We start from the raw sequence: 19665 nt of genomic DNA, 5'->3' as shown, positions 1-19665 counted from the left end.
TGTCTAATAGTCTATGAGTGCTTAATCTTGCTTCTAAAACTGGTCTACAAGTATATGATTTGCAAGGATAGGGATTAGGGATTAGGGATGGTGTGGGAGAGACTGCTACTGATCACCAAAAATTCACATCCTGTTCTTTCTGGGCATACAAATAGAATGTATTTCTCAGTCCATTTGTATCCATATGCCTAGTTCTCACTAATGGATTATGATTAAAAGGATATGTAGTATTTCCAGTGTAAGGTTTTTAAGAAATAGATATGTCTCCTCCTTACTCTTTTTCCTTCCACTAGTTACATGATGATGACAAGGACTTGGAAAACAGTGGAGTCACAAGATGGAAGGAGACTAGAAGCCTGAGTCACCATGTAGAAGAGGGCTTCCCACTAACCATGAACACTTCCCTGCCTTGGACTGTTATATGAGCAAGAATTATCTCTTATATTTGCAATGTTATAAATTTTGAAACCTATTCATTATAGAAGTCAAGCCTGTGTAAACCAATGAGAATTTGGTGCCTTAAAATTAGATTTTCTCTTAACAAAATCCTCAAACATGTGGCAATAGCTTAGCAATAAGGCAATATGACAATGGATCTAGCAGGCTGTAAAGATTGTTACTCATGTTACAAATTAAAATTGGCAACTTTGAGAACTTGGAGAAAGACCATGGGCCTGATGAACCTGTAACTCTAGTAGATGTAGTTTAAATATATATTAATGTGTTTGGGTTGCTCCTTGTTGTCATTATAAGAAATGATGAGATTATATAATCATGATCAGTTTTCAATTAAAATTAAAGGGAATAGAGCAAATGCAAGAAATTGAGGCCTAGCAAGGTTGAAAAATCAGCAAATTTTAGACCTCAAAAGTTTAGAAACAAGAATGACTCCAAGCTACTGAGGGTAAATAAATTATTCTGTGAATTGAGGAGAGATTTCAGAATGGGTGGGAATGGCCCAGAAACATGGTGAAGTAGCTATATGGCACTAAGAAAATGGGTGCTTGATATCCAATTTTAAGTTATGCTCACTCTGAAATTAAAAAAATCTTTGTAATCCTTCCATTAAGGCTGCTACATATATACAAACAATACTATATGCAAATGCATACATTTTCTTGTGGACATAAAGAAAAGTTAAATTTCATATCAGGTATGACACAAAGTAGAAATAAAAGAACAGGTAAGATACATGGGAAACCAAGAAACCTAACAAAGGAGGAATTGAAAGTCAAAGTCATCATAAAGCATAAGTCCCCAGGTATATGAAGATATCTAGAGAAGTGTAGGATATGGTTCTTGGGCTGATACCTGGCTTATACGTGCAATCTCCGTCCAAGGAAAAGATTCCTGCAGTACAGTTAACAAATGTTTAGTAACGACGCTAAGCTTTATGCTTGAGTCTCAAAGGTTGGAAAAATGAATAAGATATAGCATGTAAATTACAAGAGAAGTTAGACACATCAGCAAATAAATTCAAAAGTAATTGATAATGAAAAGATTAAAAGCGATAGAAGTCATTCACTTAAACTAACCTTCAGAGAAGACTTCCTGGTTAGTGAATTGAGCTATCTTGAAAAATAAATGCAAATAAGCCAGGAGAAGAAAGGTAGGGATGGCTTTAAAGGCAAAGAAAATCATATAAACTAAAGCAAGGAATTATAAAACTATATCCCACATGCAGATAACTAAAGCTGTGTAAGTACAGTCCAAAACTGAGGCACGGAGGGCTAAGAAAAAAGTCTGGAGAAGTTGGTAGAGAGAAAGCTTTAAATGCTATGTTAAAGATTCTTGGGTTTCATTTAACAGATAATAAGGATCTATCAAAGATTCTGATCTGATTTGTTCCCTTCTAAATCTGAGCTACTGCTATTTTTCAGTTTGCTCCTATTGATTTTGACTCCATACTACCCCACAGATTTTTTTCACTCAAATATGGCCTCTTTTATTTGCTCTGCCAGTAAGTAACCACCTGCTAAGTCACCCAAACTTTTACAGCTTCCAGCAAGACCCAGACAGAATATAGTGTGCACTCAGTGCATTCTTTTCAAAACACTGAATCAACGAATGAATGATTATAAATACCTTCTTTGCTGATAAAGAACTGACATCTTCTATTGTCTTTCTAAATAATCGGTATGTTCTTCTGTGATACGTTTTTTAAAGCACGCATAAATATTTTGCATCATGTGTTAAACAATTATGGATCTTATTTCTATTCCATGAAAACAGGGAAGAAGAGGAAGAGGAGGAAGAAAACAAGGAAAATTAATGTTGTTGACATTTATGAAGTATCTACTATGTGTTAGGCATTTGATACAATATCTTATTACATTTCACAACCATGCTGCAAGATAGTTTATTATTCTACATATTTTAAAATTAGAAAAGGGAAGTTTAGAAAGGCCAAATGTGATGCTTTAATTTTATATGTCAATTTGGTTGGGGCACAGTGCCCAGGTATGTGGTTAAACATTACTCTGATGTCTCTGTGAGGATGTTTTGGATGATATTATAATTTAAATGAATAGATTTTGAGTAAAGCAGATTGCCCTCCATAATTTGGGTGAACCTCATCTAATCTGTTAAAGGCATGAATAGAGCAAAAGACTGACCTCCTTTAGCTAGGGGAAATTTTGTCAGCAGAGGACCTTCATATTGGAACTGTAACATTGGTTCTTCCCTAGGTCTTCAGACTAACATCCTTCAAACTTGAACTGCAGGATCAACTCTTCTCTGGATCTCTAGCCTACTGGCCCACCCTCTAGGTTTTGGACTTGCCAGTCTCCATAAACATGTTAACCAATTCCTTAAAATAAATCTCTATCTGTGTATACACACACACACACACACACACACACACACACACACACACACATATACACAAATACATACCCTGTTGGTTCTACTTCTCTGCAGAACCCTGACCAATACACTAAATAACTCAAACAAGGTCACCCAGATAGTAAATAGCAAAACCAAAAGTCACAACCAGAACTGCTTCTTTCCAAAGCTAAGACTCCATAAGCTATACAATTTCCTATAAAAAATCTTTAACCATTAATATATTAAAAATAAAGACTACATTCATGTAATGTTAAAACTCTACTAGCTATATAATTTCTAACAAAATATCCTTAAACATTAATATATTAAAAATAAAAACTACATTTATATAATGCTTTAAAACTATTTAAATATCTCTTTGTGTAAATTAATAAGCAAAAAAGCCATTTTTTCCTTGTTGGAACACTCTTCAGAAATAATTATGAAAATGGAAAAAAAAACAAAACACTCTGTGGTTTAAGATGAGTGCACAAAAAAGTTTTTTAAAAACATACAAAACATATTGGAAAGGAATTAACTGGTACATATGGGTATGAGCATTTGCTTTTAAATGTGGCAATGAAATCTACCCTATGAGACATTTCTTCCAACACATTTGTTTTAAATAAGAATGTTCTGTCATATTTAGGGGACACTTAAATACAAATGTTCTATGATTGATACATAAATTATGAATAAAGTGACAAATATAAGACTCAGATGAAGGCATTGAGTCAAGTTAATTCATCTACCCTTGGCTTCTTAAGGATATCTAATATGTGAGTTGACAATAAAGCAAGGAACCATATCAGGTTTCCGTGATCTCATCTTATATAATAACTCTATCCCTGTATTGACAAAGATGACAGAAATAGGAGAACAGAAGACAATAGGAAATTCCCTTCATTCATCCATGAAAGCATAAGGACTTTCAATTGAGTAGAAATTTACCAATTATTTTAGTTTCTACCCTTTTATTTTTAAGCAATTATCATGTATTTATTCATTCATTCATGAAAGTTTGGAGTACCTATTATAGCCATTGTAAAATAAGAAAAGAAATCATGGTTCCTACCCTCAAGGAGCATATGTTTGCAGACACAGTAAAAAGCAATGTTCCATAAAAGAAATATCAGTAAAGTTGAAACTGGAAATTGGAAGAGGGAAGAGTCATATATAGCTGCAAGGATCATAAAAAGCTTCATGAAGAAAGTAAGTTTGGGTGTGGGCCTTGAGGATCGATCTAATTTCAACAAGAATGTAAAAAAGAGCATCCCAAACAAAGAATACCATGATTAAATTCAAAATAATAAGGATTTGAGAATGATTAATAGAATAAAAATGAAAATGCATACATGCGAAGGATCACACAGAGCATGCATTCTTAATAGGAGTGCTATCTTGGGGTGGCAAAAAATTTAGATATTACAGTGATTTGTAGCCCTCTGAAGGATCACAATACATAAACAGATATGCAGTATATCTGTAGCTTTAAAATTTTGTGGAGTTGGGGAATTAGGAAAAAATGTCTACAAAGTGGAATGATTATGAAAAAAGTTTGAGAAACATTGAAATAGAATAAGAGGATTTAATAAGTGATTAGATGAGATGGCAAAGAAAAGCCAAAGATAATTCTAGATGACCAGGAAACTACTGGAATTTTTGAAATTAAAAAAAAAATTCTAAGGTTAAAAAGGGCTCTTCAGTTTTGAAGTTAAGATATAAGTATGGCCAGGTGCAGTGGCTCATGACTGTAATCCTAGCACTCTGGGAGGCCAAGGCGGGCGGATCACTTGATCTCAGGAGTTCGAGACCAGACTGAGCAAGAGCAAGATGCCATCTCTACTAAAAATAGAAAAATTAGCCAGGAATCATGGCGCCCACCTGTAGTCCCAGCTACTCGGAAGGCTGAGGCAAGACAATCACTTGAGCCCAGGAGTCTGAGTTTGCAGTGAGCTACCACAACACCACTGTACTCTACCCACGATGACAGAGCAAGACTCTGCCTCAAAAAAAAAAAAAAGCGGAAACAAAAAAAGACATAAGTATGCTTTGAGCGGATGTCCAATTTAAAATACTAACAGACTTCTAGCTATAGGCACATTAGGTAGATTCGAATATGAGACTGGTACTTTAAAAAGAGTTCAAGACTGATGATACTTTCCAAGGCAGTGCTCTTCTTCCAAATTTGGTCCATGGACCAATGCTGGCCTATATATCTGCTACAAAATCAATATAGTATGATACTTTTGTAGCCATTTGACATCCAAACTCAGGATTTAGTGTACTTACTTAGTGAAACAAAGTATAGATCAGTTTAGATATTGACAAACTCATGTGGTAAACTGCATGTGCATGAGCTTCATATAAGTAGGACCACATATAGAGCCATGATAGATTAGGGAAAAATATTAATAAAAATGGTTCTTGACCACACATAGTTTTGAGAAGTACTTTGCCAGGGTCTTATCATACATAAAGATCATTATTTAATAAAACAGTATTCTGTAGTTTCTAAGAGGGCAGTGACACTAGTAAACTAAGAAAGAGTAAGTACTCAATAAATCAAGTATACTAATTTTTAGGCAAAATTTTATTACATATATACATGAGTGCATTTTTCTTGAAAGAGAGTTCATAGCTTTCATCAGATTCTTAGGAATAGATGCCCATGACAAGAAAAGCTCATAACCACCACAGCAAAAATTACTTATTACTACTATTATCTCTGTGTACCCAGTATCTGCCAAATAATTCATTCATCCATCTAATAAATAATCATTAAATGCCTATTATGTGTTAGGCTTTGGAGATACAGTTAATAGATAAAGTAGCTGTTCTTATTTGAGGGGAGGCAGATAAACAAATAAATAAATAGGAAGCAAATGAATATAAGATTTTATGATAGAGTGACTGCATGGCCACTTTAGACTGGATAATCACAAATGGCCTCTCTGAGGAAGCAATATTTAAACTGAGATCTGAACGACGAGAAACAAAGAGCATGGTGGAAAAGAAGCGGTGCTCAGAATTCTAGGAAAAAGAAATCGCCGAATCAAACAGTCTAAAGCAGAAAAAATCTGGCCTGCTCTGTGAACAGGCAGAAAGTCATTGTGGCTAAAGCATTATTAAGAGTAGTAAAGAAGAGTATTATCAAGAAGAGTAAAAGTGGCATAAAGTGAAGTCAGAGAAGTATTCAAGGGCCAGCTCAAGTAGTCACTGATCACCTTGCAGTCAGGATAAGGAATCTAGATTTTATTCTAACTCCGATGGGAAGCCAAAGAAGGTTTTAAATAGGACAGGGATAAAATCTGACTCAAATTTTCAAAGGATCACTATAGATACTATGTGGAGAATGGATAATGGGGGAGGAGGGAACATGAGCGGAAGCGAGGGGAAGAGTAGTTCCCAATGATAGATGTTGGTAGTTTGAATGAGGGAGCAGATAGAAGGAAATTAATTGACTCAAGATATTTAATGAGCATAATAATAATTCTCAGTAGATGGATGGATGGATGATGAATTATTAGATATGATACCCAAGATTCGTAAAGATAAAAGATAGGTGAACTGAACCTTGGAGAATGTCATATGGGTCATGTGTGATGAAGACAAGACAGGTCAGTGTGAACTAAAATAAAATCTTAAGGCTCACCACACCCCCCACCGGCTGACTGAAGAGACACACTCATGGCCAAAGGAATATCCTAAAACGAAATTGCCTGCCAGGACAAGGGAGGTCAGACGTGCCTCATCATGCCCCCCTCCCTTCTTGGAGACATCCTTTGTAACCCACTGACAGACCTAAGGGTATGCAAGACAAACCCGCAGGTCCTCAATTTATACAACAAATGTATGTCCAGTGGCTTATCTCTGATAAACAGCTCCTAATGTTAAAATATTCCAAGCCTTTAGACAAAGCCTCATGTCTTTAACCAAATACAAGTCAAAGAATCTTTAAACCCACCTATAACCTGTAAGCCCCCCTGCTTGGAGATGGCCCATCTTTTGGGGCCAAACCAATGTGTGCCTCCCACGTATTGATTTATGACTTTACCTATAACCCCTGTCTCCCTGCAATGTATAAAACCAAACTGTAACCCAGCCACAGCAAGTCCACTTGTTCAAGGCTTCTTGTGCGTGGTTCTGAGTCATGGTCCTCAAATTTGGCTCAAAATAAATCTCTTTAAAATTATTTTACAGAGTTTGGCTTTTTTTCCATTAACATCAGTCAGAGACAGGTGGAGAATGGGATGGTGTAATCATAGCTGCCAGGGGAAGAGAGTATCAAAAAGTAAGAGTGATCATTGGAAATATCACATGCCTCACAGGAAACAAGAGCTACAACAAGACCACTGAATTACATGATTACGTCCCTGGCAACCTTTCAGAGAATAATCTTGCTAGAGTGGTGAGGATACAAACCAGACCGTAAGGATAAAGATGTAATGGGTATATAGCTACATTTCCATTTTTACTAGAAGCCTTTTCAAAATCAACTTGCACATAATTAAATCTTATCTCAATGATGAAGAACAGATACCATGAAGGTTATATATTTAAATTCTGGTATTTGCTTTGATATTTTCTGCCTCCTCTCTTCTATCAGCTTGTCAACTTTGATTCCTCACCAAAGAGAGTATTTCTCAGGCTCCACCCTGCCTACAAGTTTCCTGAGCTGAAAAGTTATATTATCAAGATAAACAGAATTGTGTGCAAATAAGATGAAATACATTCTAAGCATCTCCCTGAGGAGTAAAGTTCATAAAATGTATTATATATATTTTATAACAACTATTTTGGCTTTTTTAAGGTTTACCTCCACGCCACCGAAGTTCTCAGATATCCTCAAAAAATAAGGCTACTGTCTAAGTGTTTATTTTCTACAAATCAACACAGCCATGCTAAATTCCTCAACTTTGCATCTTACAATTTGAGGTCAACAGTTATGAAAATATAATAAATGCATTTATAACATTTTCTCTGGTGAAGTTCTACTCATTCTCACATTAATTTTTTCAATTAATATTTATTGAGCACCTATCATGTGCCAGTTACTGTTCTGGGTACCAGGGAGCAAAAGAGAAAAAAGGCCCATCCTCTTATTTACATTCTAGTGGAGACAGAGAGTAAACAAAAAAATATATAAATAAATAAAATATACATTATGTTAATGCTAAGAAGAAAATTAAAGCACAAAGGGGATTAGGAAATGTCTGAGAAGAAGAGCTGATATTTTATACAGTAAAGCTAAGATAAGCCTTTCTGAGAAGGTGGCATTTGAGTAAAAAACTGAAAGAAATGAGGGAGAAAAACCATGCTTCCTGGAAGAATATTCCAGGAAAAATATTAAAGTACAGTTCCCATAGTATATTCTCCTGTCACGTCTTCCTTAAGGTGTCCCACCCCTCTTCATCCATATACACACAAAATTAATTGCAGTCTTTTCTCAGTATCTGCAGGCAGTGGGAGAGGTAGTAAGCCCTAGGGAACTCACGTATAGGAAAAGTCAGTCCTCTGTTTACGGAGGTTTCGCATTCTGCAAATACTATACAGTTGACCCTTGAACAACACAGGTTTGAATTGCATGGGTCTACCTATATGTGGATTTTTTCCAACCAAATGCAGAATATTTTACTTCCTCCTCTCTGAAGAGAGAGAAGAAATAAGAAAAAGAAAAATATACAAGTAGATATATAACTGTGTATATCTACATACAATTCAATAAGGAGGTCAGTAATCTAATAAACAAATAAAAACCCTACTGTAATAGAAATTCAGCTTTGTTTGAATTATGAGTCAAAAACAAAGAACAGAATTAAATTATTGGTCCACAGTTTCAAAGTTACCAATATTTCTTCAACAGAATTTCCAGAGATGGTGAAATACTCCTTTATATTTTATAACCGTGTGATTTTTTCCTCCTAAATGTGCTATTTTTTTTTCTCTAAACAAGATAATAGCTTTATAAGGTGGCATGTTCTGGCATGATGCGACAACATTAATAAGAAGGAAATTTGTAACATATCTTATATTAAATAGGTCATTAAATAAAAGCATTTGGATTTTATCCTGAGGACAATGGGGATTTATGACAGATTTTATGCAATAAAGTAATATGATCAGATGATTAACATTTTAGCTTTGGTGGCTTTGTGGAGGATGGATCAGAGAGAGGTGGAGTTAAATCTGAGAGACCAGTTAGAAAGCTGTTGTACAAATCTAGGGGGACCCGTTTTGAGGACCTGGTCTACAATAGAAGCTATAGGGCTGAAAAGGTTGTGAAATATTATAATCATCCTTTCAATTACACGCAGAGGGAAATCAGATGCATTGCTTAATACTTTCTCCTACTATCACCCTATGGGGGAAAATTCTAGGAGGGACAAGAGGCTAAATTCATTGGTAAGGAACAAAACTTTGAATTTATAAAACAAATAGGGTGGCAGTACACATAAGTCAGGAGGTTCCACAGGACAGAGCTGTGATATAGGGTGAGGCTGTGGAGAGGAAGAGACCAACCAGCAGGGAGACACTTATAAACCATGTTCAGAATACAGACATATGGAGGGTGTCATTATAATGCTTGCTCAAAGGGGGAAAATATAAGGTACACTTATTACTTTGAGAAAGGGGATAAGGATGAGAGATTACATATGTTAGAAATGAATTTTGAGGTAAAGGAAAAGAAAGTATATTTAATCAACAAAGTTATAGTGCACCCTTACTCTCAGGAATACTCTCCATTTTTGAGAGCTAGTTGTAGTTTTCCATTCCCTGAAAGTACCACTGTCTCTCTAGCATTCATGTCCTTCTGTGTGATAGTATGAGAAATAAGTAGTCTTTCCCATAAGCTCCACTTTACTTTGATAATTCTTAATAATCCTTCAAGACTTAGCTCATGATAGCCTCCTCTAGGAAGCATTATCTGCCATCTTGTGCTCCCAACACCCTACAGAGAAAGACATGTCTTTGCTATGCTTTCTTATCACCATGTGCTTACATCTACTAGAGCTGGAGGAACTATACATTGTGTTTAGCTTCAGACAAGTCCCAGGGTACACCTGTTGTCCTAGTATCCCTCTCAGATTAGCATTTGTTCTGGGCAAAAATATCTAATTTAGATGATAAATTCCATGGTCAGTTTAATCACAGCATTTGTCAGTCTCCCACTAAACTCCTTTAAGCCAGAAACTATATGTTGTACTCTTCCCACAGAGTAGACATCAAAAATATCGCTGGCTTGGAGATTGATAGAGGAAAAAATAATGCAAGATTCTATCTCACCCCTACCAGATCAAGCACTCTGCCATAATTAAAATTATGCACATCCTTAAAACTCTGAAAACACTTCTTCTTCAAACAGGACAGCTCATTTAATTTCTGTGAGAACAGGAAGGGGTAAGCTTCAACAAAAAGTAAATTGATAGTATTAGGTTTCTTCAGAAGGGGCAGAGCATAGACACCTCCAGCAATCATCTCTCAGCACAAATACCAAATTCAACAACTATCCATGCAAAGAAGCACCTTCAGAGGAGCCAAAAATGAGGTCAGCACTCACAGTACCTGGTTTTAATATTATATCAGGAAAGAGGCACTGAAAAAGGCAGAAAAGAAAGTCTTGCATTGCTATACCACCCCCCAGCCAGCACACTGAATGGAGAGAGAACCGTGTGTCCTGTGTGCCCAGGGAAGGGAGAGTGAAATGATTGTGGGATTTTGTATTGAAACTCAGGGCCGCCCTGAAGCAGGGAACCCAGCATAGGACAGAATTCTGCGGGTTCCCACAGAGGGAGCATCTGAACCAGCCCAGCCAAAGGGAAATATTCTACCCCAAAACTCGAGTTCTGGCTACCCTACCATTGGCTGACAAAAAATGGCTTGGGGCCTGGAATAAATTCGTAAGAGAATCAGGCCACAAAGGCTGAAGTCCTTGGGCAATTTCTGTGGCTATGCTGGCTCAGAGCAATGAACTTGGGGTGCACATGACCCACTGAGACACCAGTGGCAGTAGCTAAGCTAGTGTATATGTCACCCTCCTCAAAAGCCAGGCAGTGAAACACAGGGAGAGTCTTCTTCCACTTGAGGAAAGGAAAGGGAAGAGTCCAGAGGACTTTGTTTTGCAACTTGGGTACCAACTCAGCCACAGTAAAACAAAGTACCAAGCAGATTCCTGAAGCCCCTGATTTAAGGCCTTACCTCTTGAATGGCATTACTAGACCTATGCTGGGCCAGAAGACAAACTGCCGACCTGAAGGAAAAGACCCAGTCATGGCAGGATTCACCACCTGTTGACTAAAGAGCCCTTGAGCCTTGAATAAACATCAGAGGTAGCAGGCAGCAGTAGCCACAGACCTTGGGTGAGACTGGGCTGGATTCAGGTATGACCCGGCATATTCCTAGCTGTGGTAGCCACAAGGCAGTGATCATGTCACTCCTCCCTTAAATCCAGGCAGCCCAGCATGGACAGTGAGACTCCATCTGGGGGAAAATGAGAGGACAGAGTGAGAGACTTTACCTGGTAATCCAGGGAATTCTCTCATATCTTATACAAGGCCACCAAGAGAGTGCCACTAGAAGCCTGCAAGAGGTGCAGACTGACTAGGGTTGGGGAGCCCCCAGTGCTGGTATGGCTGCAGTGATCGAAGACTTAGTCACAACCCTCAATTTTCTTTTAGTACCTGAAAAGCCTTCTCAAGAAGGACAGATTCAAACAAGTCTAGAATGCAATGATCAGAATAAATATCTAACTCTTCAATGCCCAGACAATGACAAGTATCCACAAGCATCAAGAACATCAAGGAAAATAGGACCTAACCAAATGAACTAAATAAGGCATCAGTGACCAATCCCAGAGTGATGGAGATATGTGACCTTTCAGACAAAGAATTCAAAATAGCTGTCCTGAAGAAGTTCAATGAACTTCAAGACAACACAGAAAGAATTTAGAAGCCTATCAGAGAAATTTAACAAAGAGATGGAAATAATGAAAAAAAAAATCAAGCAGAAATTCTTGATTTTAAAAACAGACACATAGACCACTGGAACAGAATAGAAAACCCAGAAATAAATCTACATATATATAGTGAACTTTTCTTTGACAATGGCACCAAAAACATACAGTGGGGAAAGGACAGTCTTTTCTATAAATTGTGCTGGGAAAATTGGATATCCATACGGAGAAGGATGACCCTTATCTCTCACGATATACAAAAATCAAATCAAAATGGATTAAAGACTTAAATCTAAGATGTGAAACTATGAAACTACTAAAAGAATAGAATGGGGAAATGCTTTTCAACATTGTCTAGGCAAGGACTTCCTGTAAAATACCCACAAAGCACAGGCAACCAAAGCAAAATTGGACAAATGGGATCATGTCAAGCTAAAAAGCTTCAGCACAGCAAAGGAATAATTGACAAAGTGAAGAGAAAACCCATACAATGGGAGAAAATATTTGCAAACTACCCATCTGACAAGGGAGTAATAACTAGAATACATAAGGAGCTCTAACAACTCAATAGGAAAAAAATCAAATAATCCAATTAAAAAATGGGGAAAAGATCTAAACAGATATCTTTCAAAAGAAGACATACAAATGGCCAACAGGTATATGAGAAAGTACTCAACATCATTAGTCATCAGAGAAATGCAAATCAAAACTACAACGAGATATCATCTCACCCCAGTTAAAATGGTTTTTATCAAAAAGACAGGCAATAACAACTGCTGGCAAGGATGTGGAGAAAGGGGAACCCTTATACACTGTTGGTAGAAATGCAAATGATTGTTCTGTGGAAACAATATGGAAGTTCCTCAAAAAACTAAAAATAGAACTGCCATATGACCCAGCAATCTCAGTGCTAGGTTTATATCCAAAAGAGAGGAAATCAGTATATTCCGTAATAAATCATATAACCAGTATGTGGAAAAGACATCTTAACTCCTATGTTTATTGCAGCACTATTCACAATAGCCAAGATTTAGAATCAACCTAATCAATAGATGACTGGAGAAAGAAATTTCATATACACAATGGAATACTATATAGCTATAAAAAGAATGAAATCTTGCCATATGCAACAACATGTATGGAACTGGAGAACATTATCTTAAGTGAAATAAGCCAAACACAGAAAGACAAATCTCACATGTTCTCGCTCATATGTTGGAGCTAAATATTAAAACAATTAGTCTCAGGGATACAGAGTGTAGAATGTTGGTTACCAGATCTTGAAAAGGATAGTGAGGAGGGGCAAATAAAGTGGGGGTGATGAATGGGTGAAAAAATATAGTTAGATTGTTAGATAGAATGAATATGTGCTAGCACAACAAAATGACTATAGTCAACAATAAGTTATAGTATATTTTAATATACTATAAGAGTAAATTGGAATGTTCCTAATACAAAGAAGTGATAAATGCTTAAGGTGATGGATATTCCAATTACTCTGATTTGATTAATACACATTGTATGCCTGTATCAAAATATCACATGTACCCTATAAATATATACAATGATTATGTACCCATAATAGTTAAAAATAAACACTTACAGAAAATAGTGAGGATGTAATAAAGATATTTCCTGCATTAAAAAAAAACTTTTGGATATTTTTCTTAGAGATGCTATAAACCTAGGCTTCATGTACTACAAGGTATTATTTGAATTTTAAATATTTGAAAATATCTCTCAACAGCACAATTTTCTGCAAGGGAAGTTTAAAGGTTAATGGTCATAAGTTCTTGGTTTGGAGTGATCAATAACCAGTCTCATCTATTTTCTGCTAAAATCAGTTTGTTATATAATTTGGGAAACTGAATATCATATTTTTAACTTAGTTACAACACTCTTTTTTTGTCAGAAGTTATAAATATCTAAAAACAAAATTTAAAAATTACAAAACTATTATATGTCTGACACTGAAATAAGTGCTTTTACATGAATTATGACCCTAACATAGTACAGTGGTTTTAAGCACAGGTTCTGGAGCCAGACTGACTATGTCTGAATTCCAGCTCTACCACCTACTTAGCTATGTGATCTTGGTTAAACTATTCAACCTCTCTGCTTCTGCTTCTTCATCTGTTAAATGAGGAGAATAATAATAATATCTACTTCATAGGGTTCATATGATAATTAAATCAATTAATCATGTCAAGCACTTAAACTGTGCATGGTACATAATAAATTCTATATTAGTGTTTAATATTATGATTATTTTAATCATATTCAACTCAAGTTGAAATACCCAGTCTGATACTTGGTTGTTTAACTGTGTAACCATGAGGAAATTACATAACTACTTCGGGCTCCTACTCTTTCATCTATAAGACAGAATAATAATACTTACCACATAAGATGTGGGGATTCAATGAGATAAAGTATGTCAAAGTATGTAGTGGGCCTTGCACAATGTCTGTGACTGACTATTAGCTATTAGTCATTAACTGGCAAACCCAGATTCAAATCCTGCCTCTACCTCTTAGATGCTGTGTAACCTTGACATATGCTTAACTTCTCTAAGCTTTTCTTTCTTCATCTGTGAAGCAGCACTAGTAATATTTACTTAGTGGAATTGTTGTGATAATTATGTTCATTTAATACATGTTTACTGAACACCTATTATGTACCAGGCTCTGGACTAAGCATTTACCACATAGTAGTAAACAAGAGATCCTACAGAGCTTACAAACTTTTGGCATTTAAAGGAGTACTTCTAGTGGAGAGAGTATATAGATTGCTATGAGTCTGTAAGGATGAGACCCTAACCTAGTACAGGGAATCCAGAAAAGGAAAGTATTATAGATAATACATGTAAAGTCCCTTGCTCAAAGGCTGGCATAGATTAGGCATTTTAAAAATCGGTAAATATAATTAGTTATTTTTATAAAATCTTATGAAGTATTTTCCCCATTTTAGATGAAAAGAGTGGGATTCAAAAGCATAAAGTAATTCCCGAGCTCAGATTCTGTCCTACAGCAAGTTATATTCTAGTAGAGGAGAACAAAAAAAGTTAAAAAATCATGAAAAGTGTCATGCATCTCTAAAGAGATAAAATTAGGGTGGTATGGCTGTTTTCCCAAATGAAATAATACCTATAGAGAGGGAAATGGAAAAAAGAGACCAGGGCTTCATAGAAGAGTTCATATTTGACCTGTAGGCATTATTTCTTATGAGAAAAACAATTATCCACAAGGTAGGGTTCAGGCAATGTGAACTCGACAACTCTGAAAGAAAAAAATACTCAGAAAGGCTTGTCTGAAGGCAATATATTTCATCCACATGACTGATAATCCCCATTCTTTGAATCTATTAATCACCTTTCTCCTTCTTAGTAAGTCTGGATGTACCGTAAGCATCCTTTTCAACATAGCACACCAGTCAGCCATAGTCAGTAGTTCAGGGTTGCACACAAGAGAAAACCCCTCTGATAACCCTATTTTAAATAATCTAAAATAAATCCTCAAATTAAATTAGATCAGATGAAAGCTGCATATGTCAAACAAATTGTTTTAAGTGGCAACTAAATTGCTTTCACTAAAATGCCACTTAGTATTATGTCTTTAGCCTACATTGAGGGATGTTACAAGATATACCCCTATGAAATGTATTGTTCTAAATACCGTAGGGATATTGTTAAGAATATTGTTCATCACATTTTCTGTGCCCACTTTAGGAAACGCAACAAGAAGGTTTCAGTACCTGTTTTATTTTTATCTTATGGCACTGGCTGCAGAAAATCCACAGTTAAATTTGTTGCCTACCTATAACAAATTTATAGGACCTCATACCATACAATTTATGTAATCATCCAACTGAATTTTCCTTTACTATTTCCCCTGTGGTGGTTAATTTTATGTGTCAACCTGACTGGGCCCAAAGATGCCCAGATTAAACACTATGTCTGGGTGTGTCTACAAGAGTGTTTCTAGATGAGATTAGCATTTGAATCCATGGATTTAGTCTAAAATAGATTGCCCTTCCCCCTTTGTAGGTGGGCATGACCCAATCTGTTGCAGCCTGACTAGAATAAAAAGAAAGGAAGGAGGAATTCACCACTTTTTACTTCCTGCCTGTCTGCTTGAGCTGGAACATCAGTCTTTTTCCTGCTCTTCAACTAGGATTTACATCATCAACTCACCAGGTTCTCAGGCTTTGGACTGGAACTGGAATTACACCACTGGCTTTCCTGGGTCTCCAGCTTACAGATGACAGATCATGGAATTTCTTGGCCTCAGTAATCACATTAGCCAATCCCTCATAATAACTCTCTTCATATATATAAAATACATATAATGTGTGTGTATGCGTATAGGTTCTATTTTTCTAGAGAACCCTGACTAATACAGATTTTGGTACTGACAGTGGTTCTAAAAGAAAAGAATTTAAAAAATGAGTTTCTGAATTGGTTCTGGGGTTGCTGGGATTGGCTCTCTAATCTGATTAGATTTAAAGATGCTAATGATATTATTTCTAGTAGCAAAGAGATCACTGTTACTCCATAGCATGAACTGTTTATAGAGACATGCAAAATATCTTCACTGGATATTCCTAATCAACCACTTATAAGAAGCAAGAAGCCACATGCCTGTAGTCCCAGCTACTAGGGAGGCTGAGGCAGAAGGATTACTTGAGCCCAGGAGTTTGAGGTTGCTGTGAGCTAGGCTGACATCCCGGCACTTTAGCCCAGGCAACAGCGTGAGACTCTGTGTCAAAAAAAAAAAAAAAGAAGAAGAAGAAGAAGCAAGAAGCTGTGTGAGTCTATTTAAGAAACTTTCAAACATTTTTAGAAAATTAATGAATATAATGACATTGGTTAGTTGCTCCTAATGTCATTGGTACATGTGGTGAAAAAAAGGGATGAACTCGCGGATTCAAATTCCCAGTTTATGCACTCCATGGATAACCTAAGAGGTTCTATGTGTGTCCTGAAGGACACCCTTATCTCCTGTAACCCCAAGGCTGCTAAAGATCAAATACAGAACTTCACCCTGCCACTGGCTGAATTACAATGCAAGTTGAACTCCCAGCCTATCAGTGTGTTTACTGTTAAAGTGAGAGCATTAACTGGGAAAAATGGGATCCCATAAATTGGGATGTGGATATGTGGGAAGACCCTGATGAAGCTGTGGGCGCTGAGACCCTAAATTCTGATGAGTCTTCTTTGCTCTAACTAATATATACCCTTTTTAAGAATTCCCCATCTACTTATTTTTAAAATATTTTTTATTATTTTTATGTATATTGTGGTAAGGTAATTTAAATTTTTAAACAAGGAAATATATATATTATATATATGTATATATTTATGTGTGTATATATCATTAAGATAAAAGAAAGATATCATTCCCCATTAAAAAGTAAGAAAACTGGCTCATTTTTTAAGCCAAGGATGGAACTGCAGTCTGACTCTAAAGGCTGTACACTTTATCATTCTACTATACTGCAAGGCTTATGTATTACTAGCACAGACCTAAATGATATAACTAATTGTTTATACATTATTGGTAAAATATGCATTATTCATTTGGCAATTATGTGATATGATTGAACAATAAAAACTCAACTGAGTTTTTTGGTAAGGGTTGGGAAAAGACTGGAATATGATTAAAGAAAAGATGTTCAAAGAAAGGAATCTGGATTATTTCAGGCTATATGTAAATCAAAACAACACTTAATCTTTAAAATGAGGATAATCCCTTGTATCACAGAGTGGGGATTATTGTAAAGGGCCTTCAGGCCTTTAACTGAGGTAAAAAAGAATCAAAAATATTTTCTAGGCATCAAGTATATTGCAGACAAGACACTACCACAAGATTTAAAGAAAACAGAAGACCTTTTTCCTAATTATGTGGACAGTATTTAGGTCTGACTGGAACTCCAATACTACAGTAATATGTTATGGGCTGAATTGTGTCCCCTGAAATTTTGTATGTTGAAGTTCTAACCGTAGTACTTCATTCAGAATGTGACTTTACCTAGAGGTAAGGTCTATAGAGATAATCAAGTTAAAATGAGGTCTTTAAAATAGGTCCTAGTTCAATATGACTGACAGCCTTACAAAAAGTAGAAATATGAAGACAGATACACACACACACAGGGAGAACACTGAATGAATATGAAGGCAGAGATTAGGGTGATACTTCTACAAGCCAAAGCACACCAAAGATTGCTAACTGCCAGATGCCAGAGGAGAGGCATGAAACAGATTCTTCCTCATAATCCTTAGAAGGAACGAGCCCTGCTAACACCTGGATCTCAGAGTTCTAGCCTCCAAAACTGTGAGACAATAAAATTCTGTTGCTTAAGCTACTCAGTTTGTGGTATTTTGGGACAAACTGAGTCCTATGAGACTATGAGAAAACAAATTTCTCTTGTTTAAGCCACCCAGTTTTTGGTACTTTGTTAGGTCAGCCTTATCAAATTAATACAACATGAAATAATCAAAGAACAGAACCCTGCACAAGCAAATTTTTAATTTTTTGGTATAAACAATCAATGTTTTTAGGGTTCAGAGAACTGTTATACAACTGACACTGATATGGTCCTTCAACCACACATGTACACATACACAGAAATACATATTCATGCACATTATTCAGAACCAAAGAAGATTAACAATTATAAAAGTATGTTTGCCTTTCTCATTAATATTTCAATAAATTCTGAGTACCTACTATGTGCCATTCAAAGTATGAGACTCAGGACATAAAGAGCTTAACAAGATCCAACCCCTACTGGATGAGAATACACAATAAAATTCTGAGCTCCCCTTTCAGAATACCCACAGCATTTGTCAATTATGAAGCAATTTTACTTTCTGTCTTTTGTTTGTGTTCAATTCAATCTGTTCCCTAATTTTTTCTTCTTTTTTTGAGTGTGGTACAGAAGCTTCCTCTCCCCCTAAGATTAAGTCTGTGAGCATAGCATACAGAAGCAGGTACATATTAGACATCCAATAGATCATAATTTATAACATAGTCAAACCATGCCAGTTTTATCCCCAAAAAATAATACCTGGGAAAGTAGTTTGCAAAATATAAGGTTTTATATAAATATTCATTAATATTACTATCAATTATACTTTTAATCATTTATAGCAACAGAAATTTTATATATCTAAGTTAATTCCTTGAAAATTGATTTTTGCCTGACAACTTGTTCCATTATGGTGAAATATTAAATGAGTTGAATCACACTGAATGATCAGATGGAATTGAATTCTTTAAAAAAGCCTAAAGGCAAAGGCTTTTAATACACTTACCACTTTCAAAGCAAGCATCAAAGATAAGATGTCCTTTCTTGGGCTGTCCACAGTATCCGGTTGGAAGTACTGTATATTTGCTCACATTCCCTCCGATGGCATCATCGTTTCCCATATCATTGCCTATTTTTTCCAAAAGAAAATTGGCTCATGTTAAAATGAAATTAAAGTGTATTCAGCAACAGAAGTCTAACAAGATTTTTACCATTAACTTACCCCCTTCCTCATTGAGTGTTTATCCAGGCAAAAAGAAATTAATTACACATTATGGTATAGTATAAAGTGGATACATTTTGGAATCAAAATAATATGGGCTCAAATCTCACCTCTACTCATACTAATTCTCTGTGCCCCAAAGTAATCAACCTAATACCTTTAAGCATCAGTTCCTCTCATCCATTAAAAAGAGAATAGTAAACCCATCTTCCAAAGTTGTGTTATAAAAATTAGATATAAAAATATCTAGTATCATTACTGAAATCTAAGATGTTCATTAATTTGCATCAACTATTTAATAAGTGGTAATGTATCTAATTCATCACAAATAGTCAATTGTTTAAATTTGAATAAA

At 35.8% G+C, this 19665-nt stretch overlaps 1 protein-coding gene across 1 annotated transcript in view; it reads right to left on the bottom strand.

The window, feature by feature from the left end:
• The window catches only part of AGBL4 (ATP/GTP binding protein-like 4), a 1510571-nt gene that overhangs the window by 1334365 nt on the left and 156541 nt on the right, over positions 1-19665 (bottom strand). Inside the window, exon 2 of the mRNA XM_012639488.1 lies at positions 19095-19217. Within this exon, the coding sequence (XP_012494942.1) occupies positions 19095-19217 (123 nt within the window). The remainder of the gene's footprint in view (positions 1-19094; positions 19218-19665) is intronic.

The sequence above is a fragment of the Propithecus coquereli genome, unplaced genomic scaffold (assembly GCF_000956105.1).
Source record: "Propithecus coquereli isolate 6110/MARCELLA unplaced genomic scaffold, Pcoq_1.0 Scaffold14, whole genome shotgun sequence".
Lineage (NCBI taxonomy): Eukaryota > Metazoa > Chordata > Mammalia > Primates > Indriidae > Propithecus > Propithecus coquereli.
The sequence above is the reverse complement of the archived record's forward strand: the minus strand, read 5'-3'. Positions and strand labels throughout refer to the sequence as shown.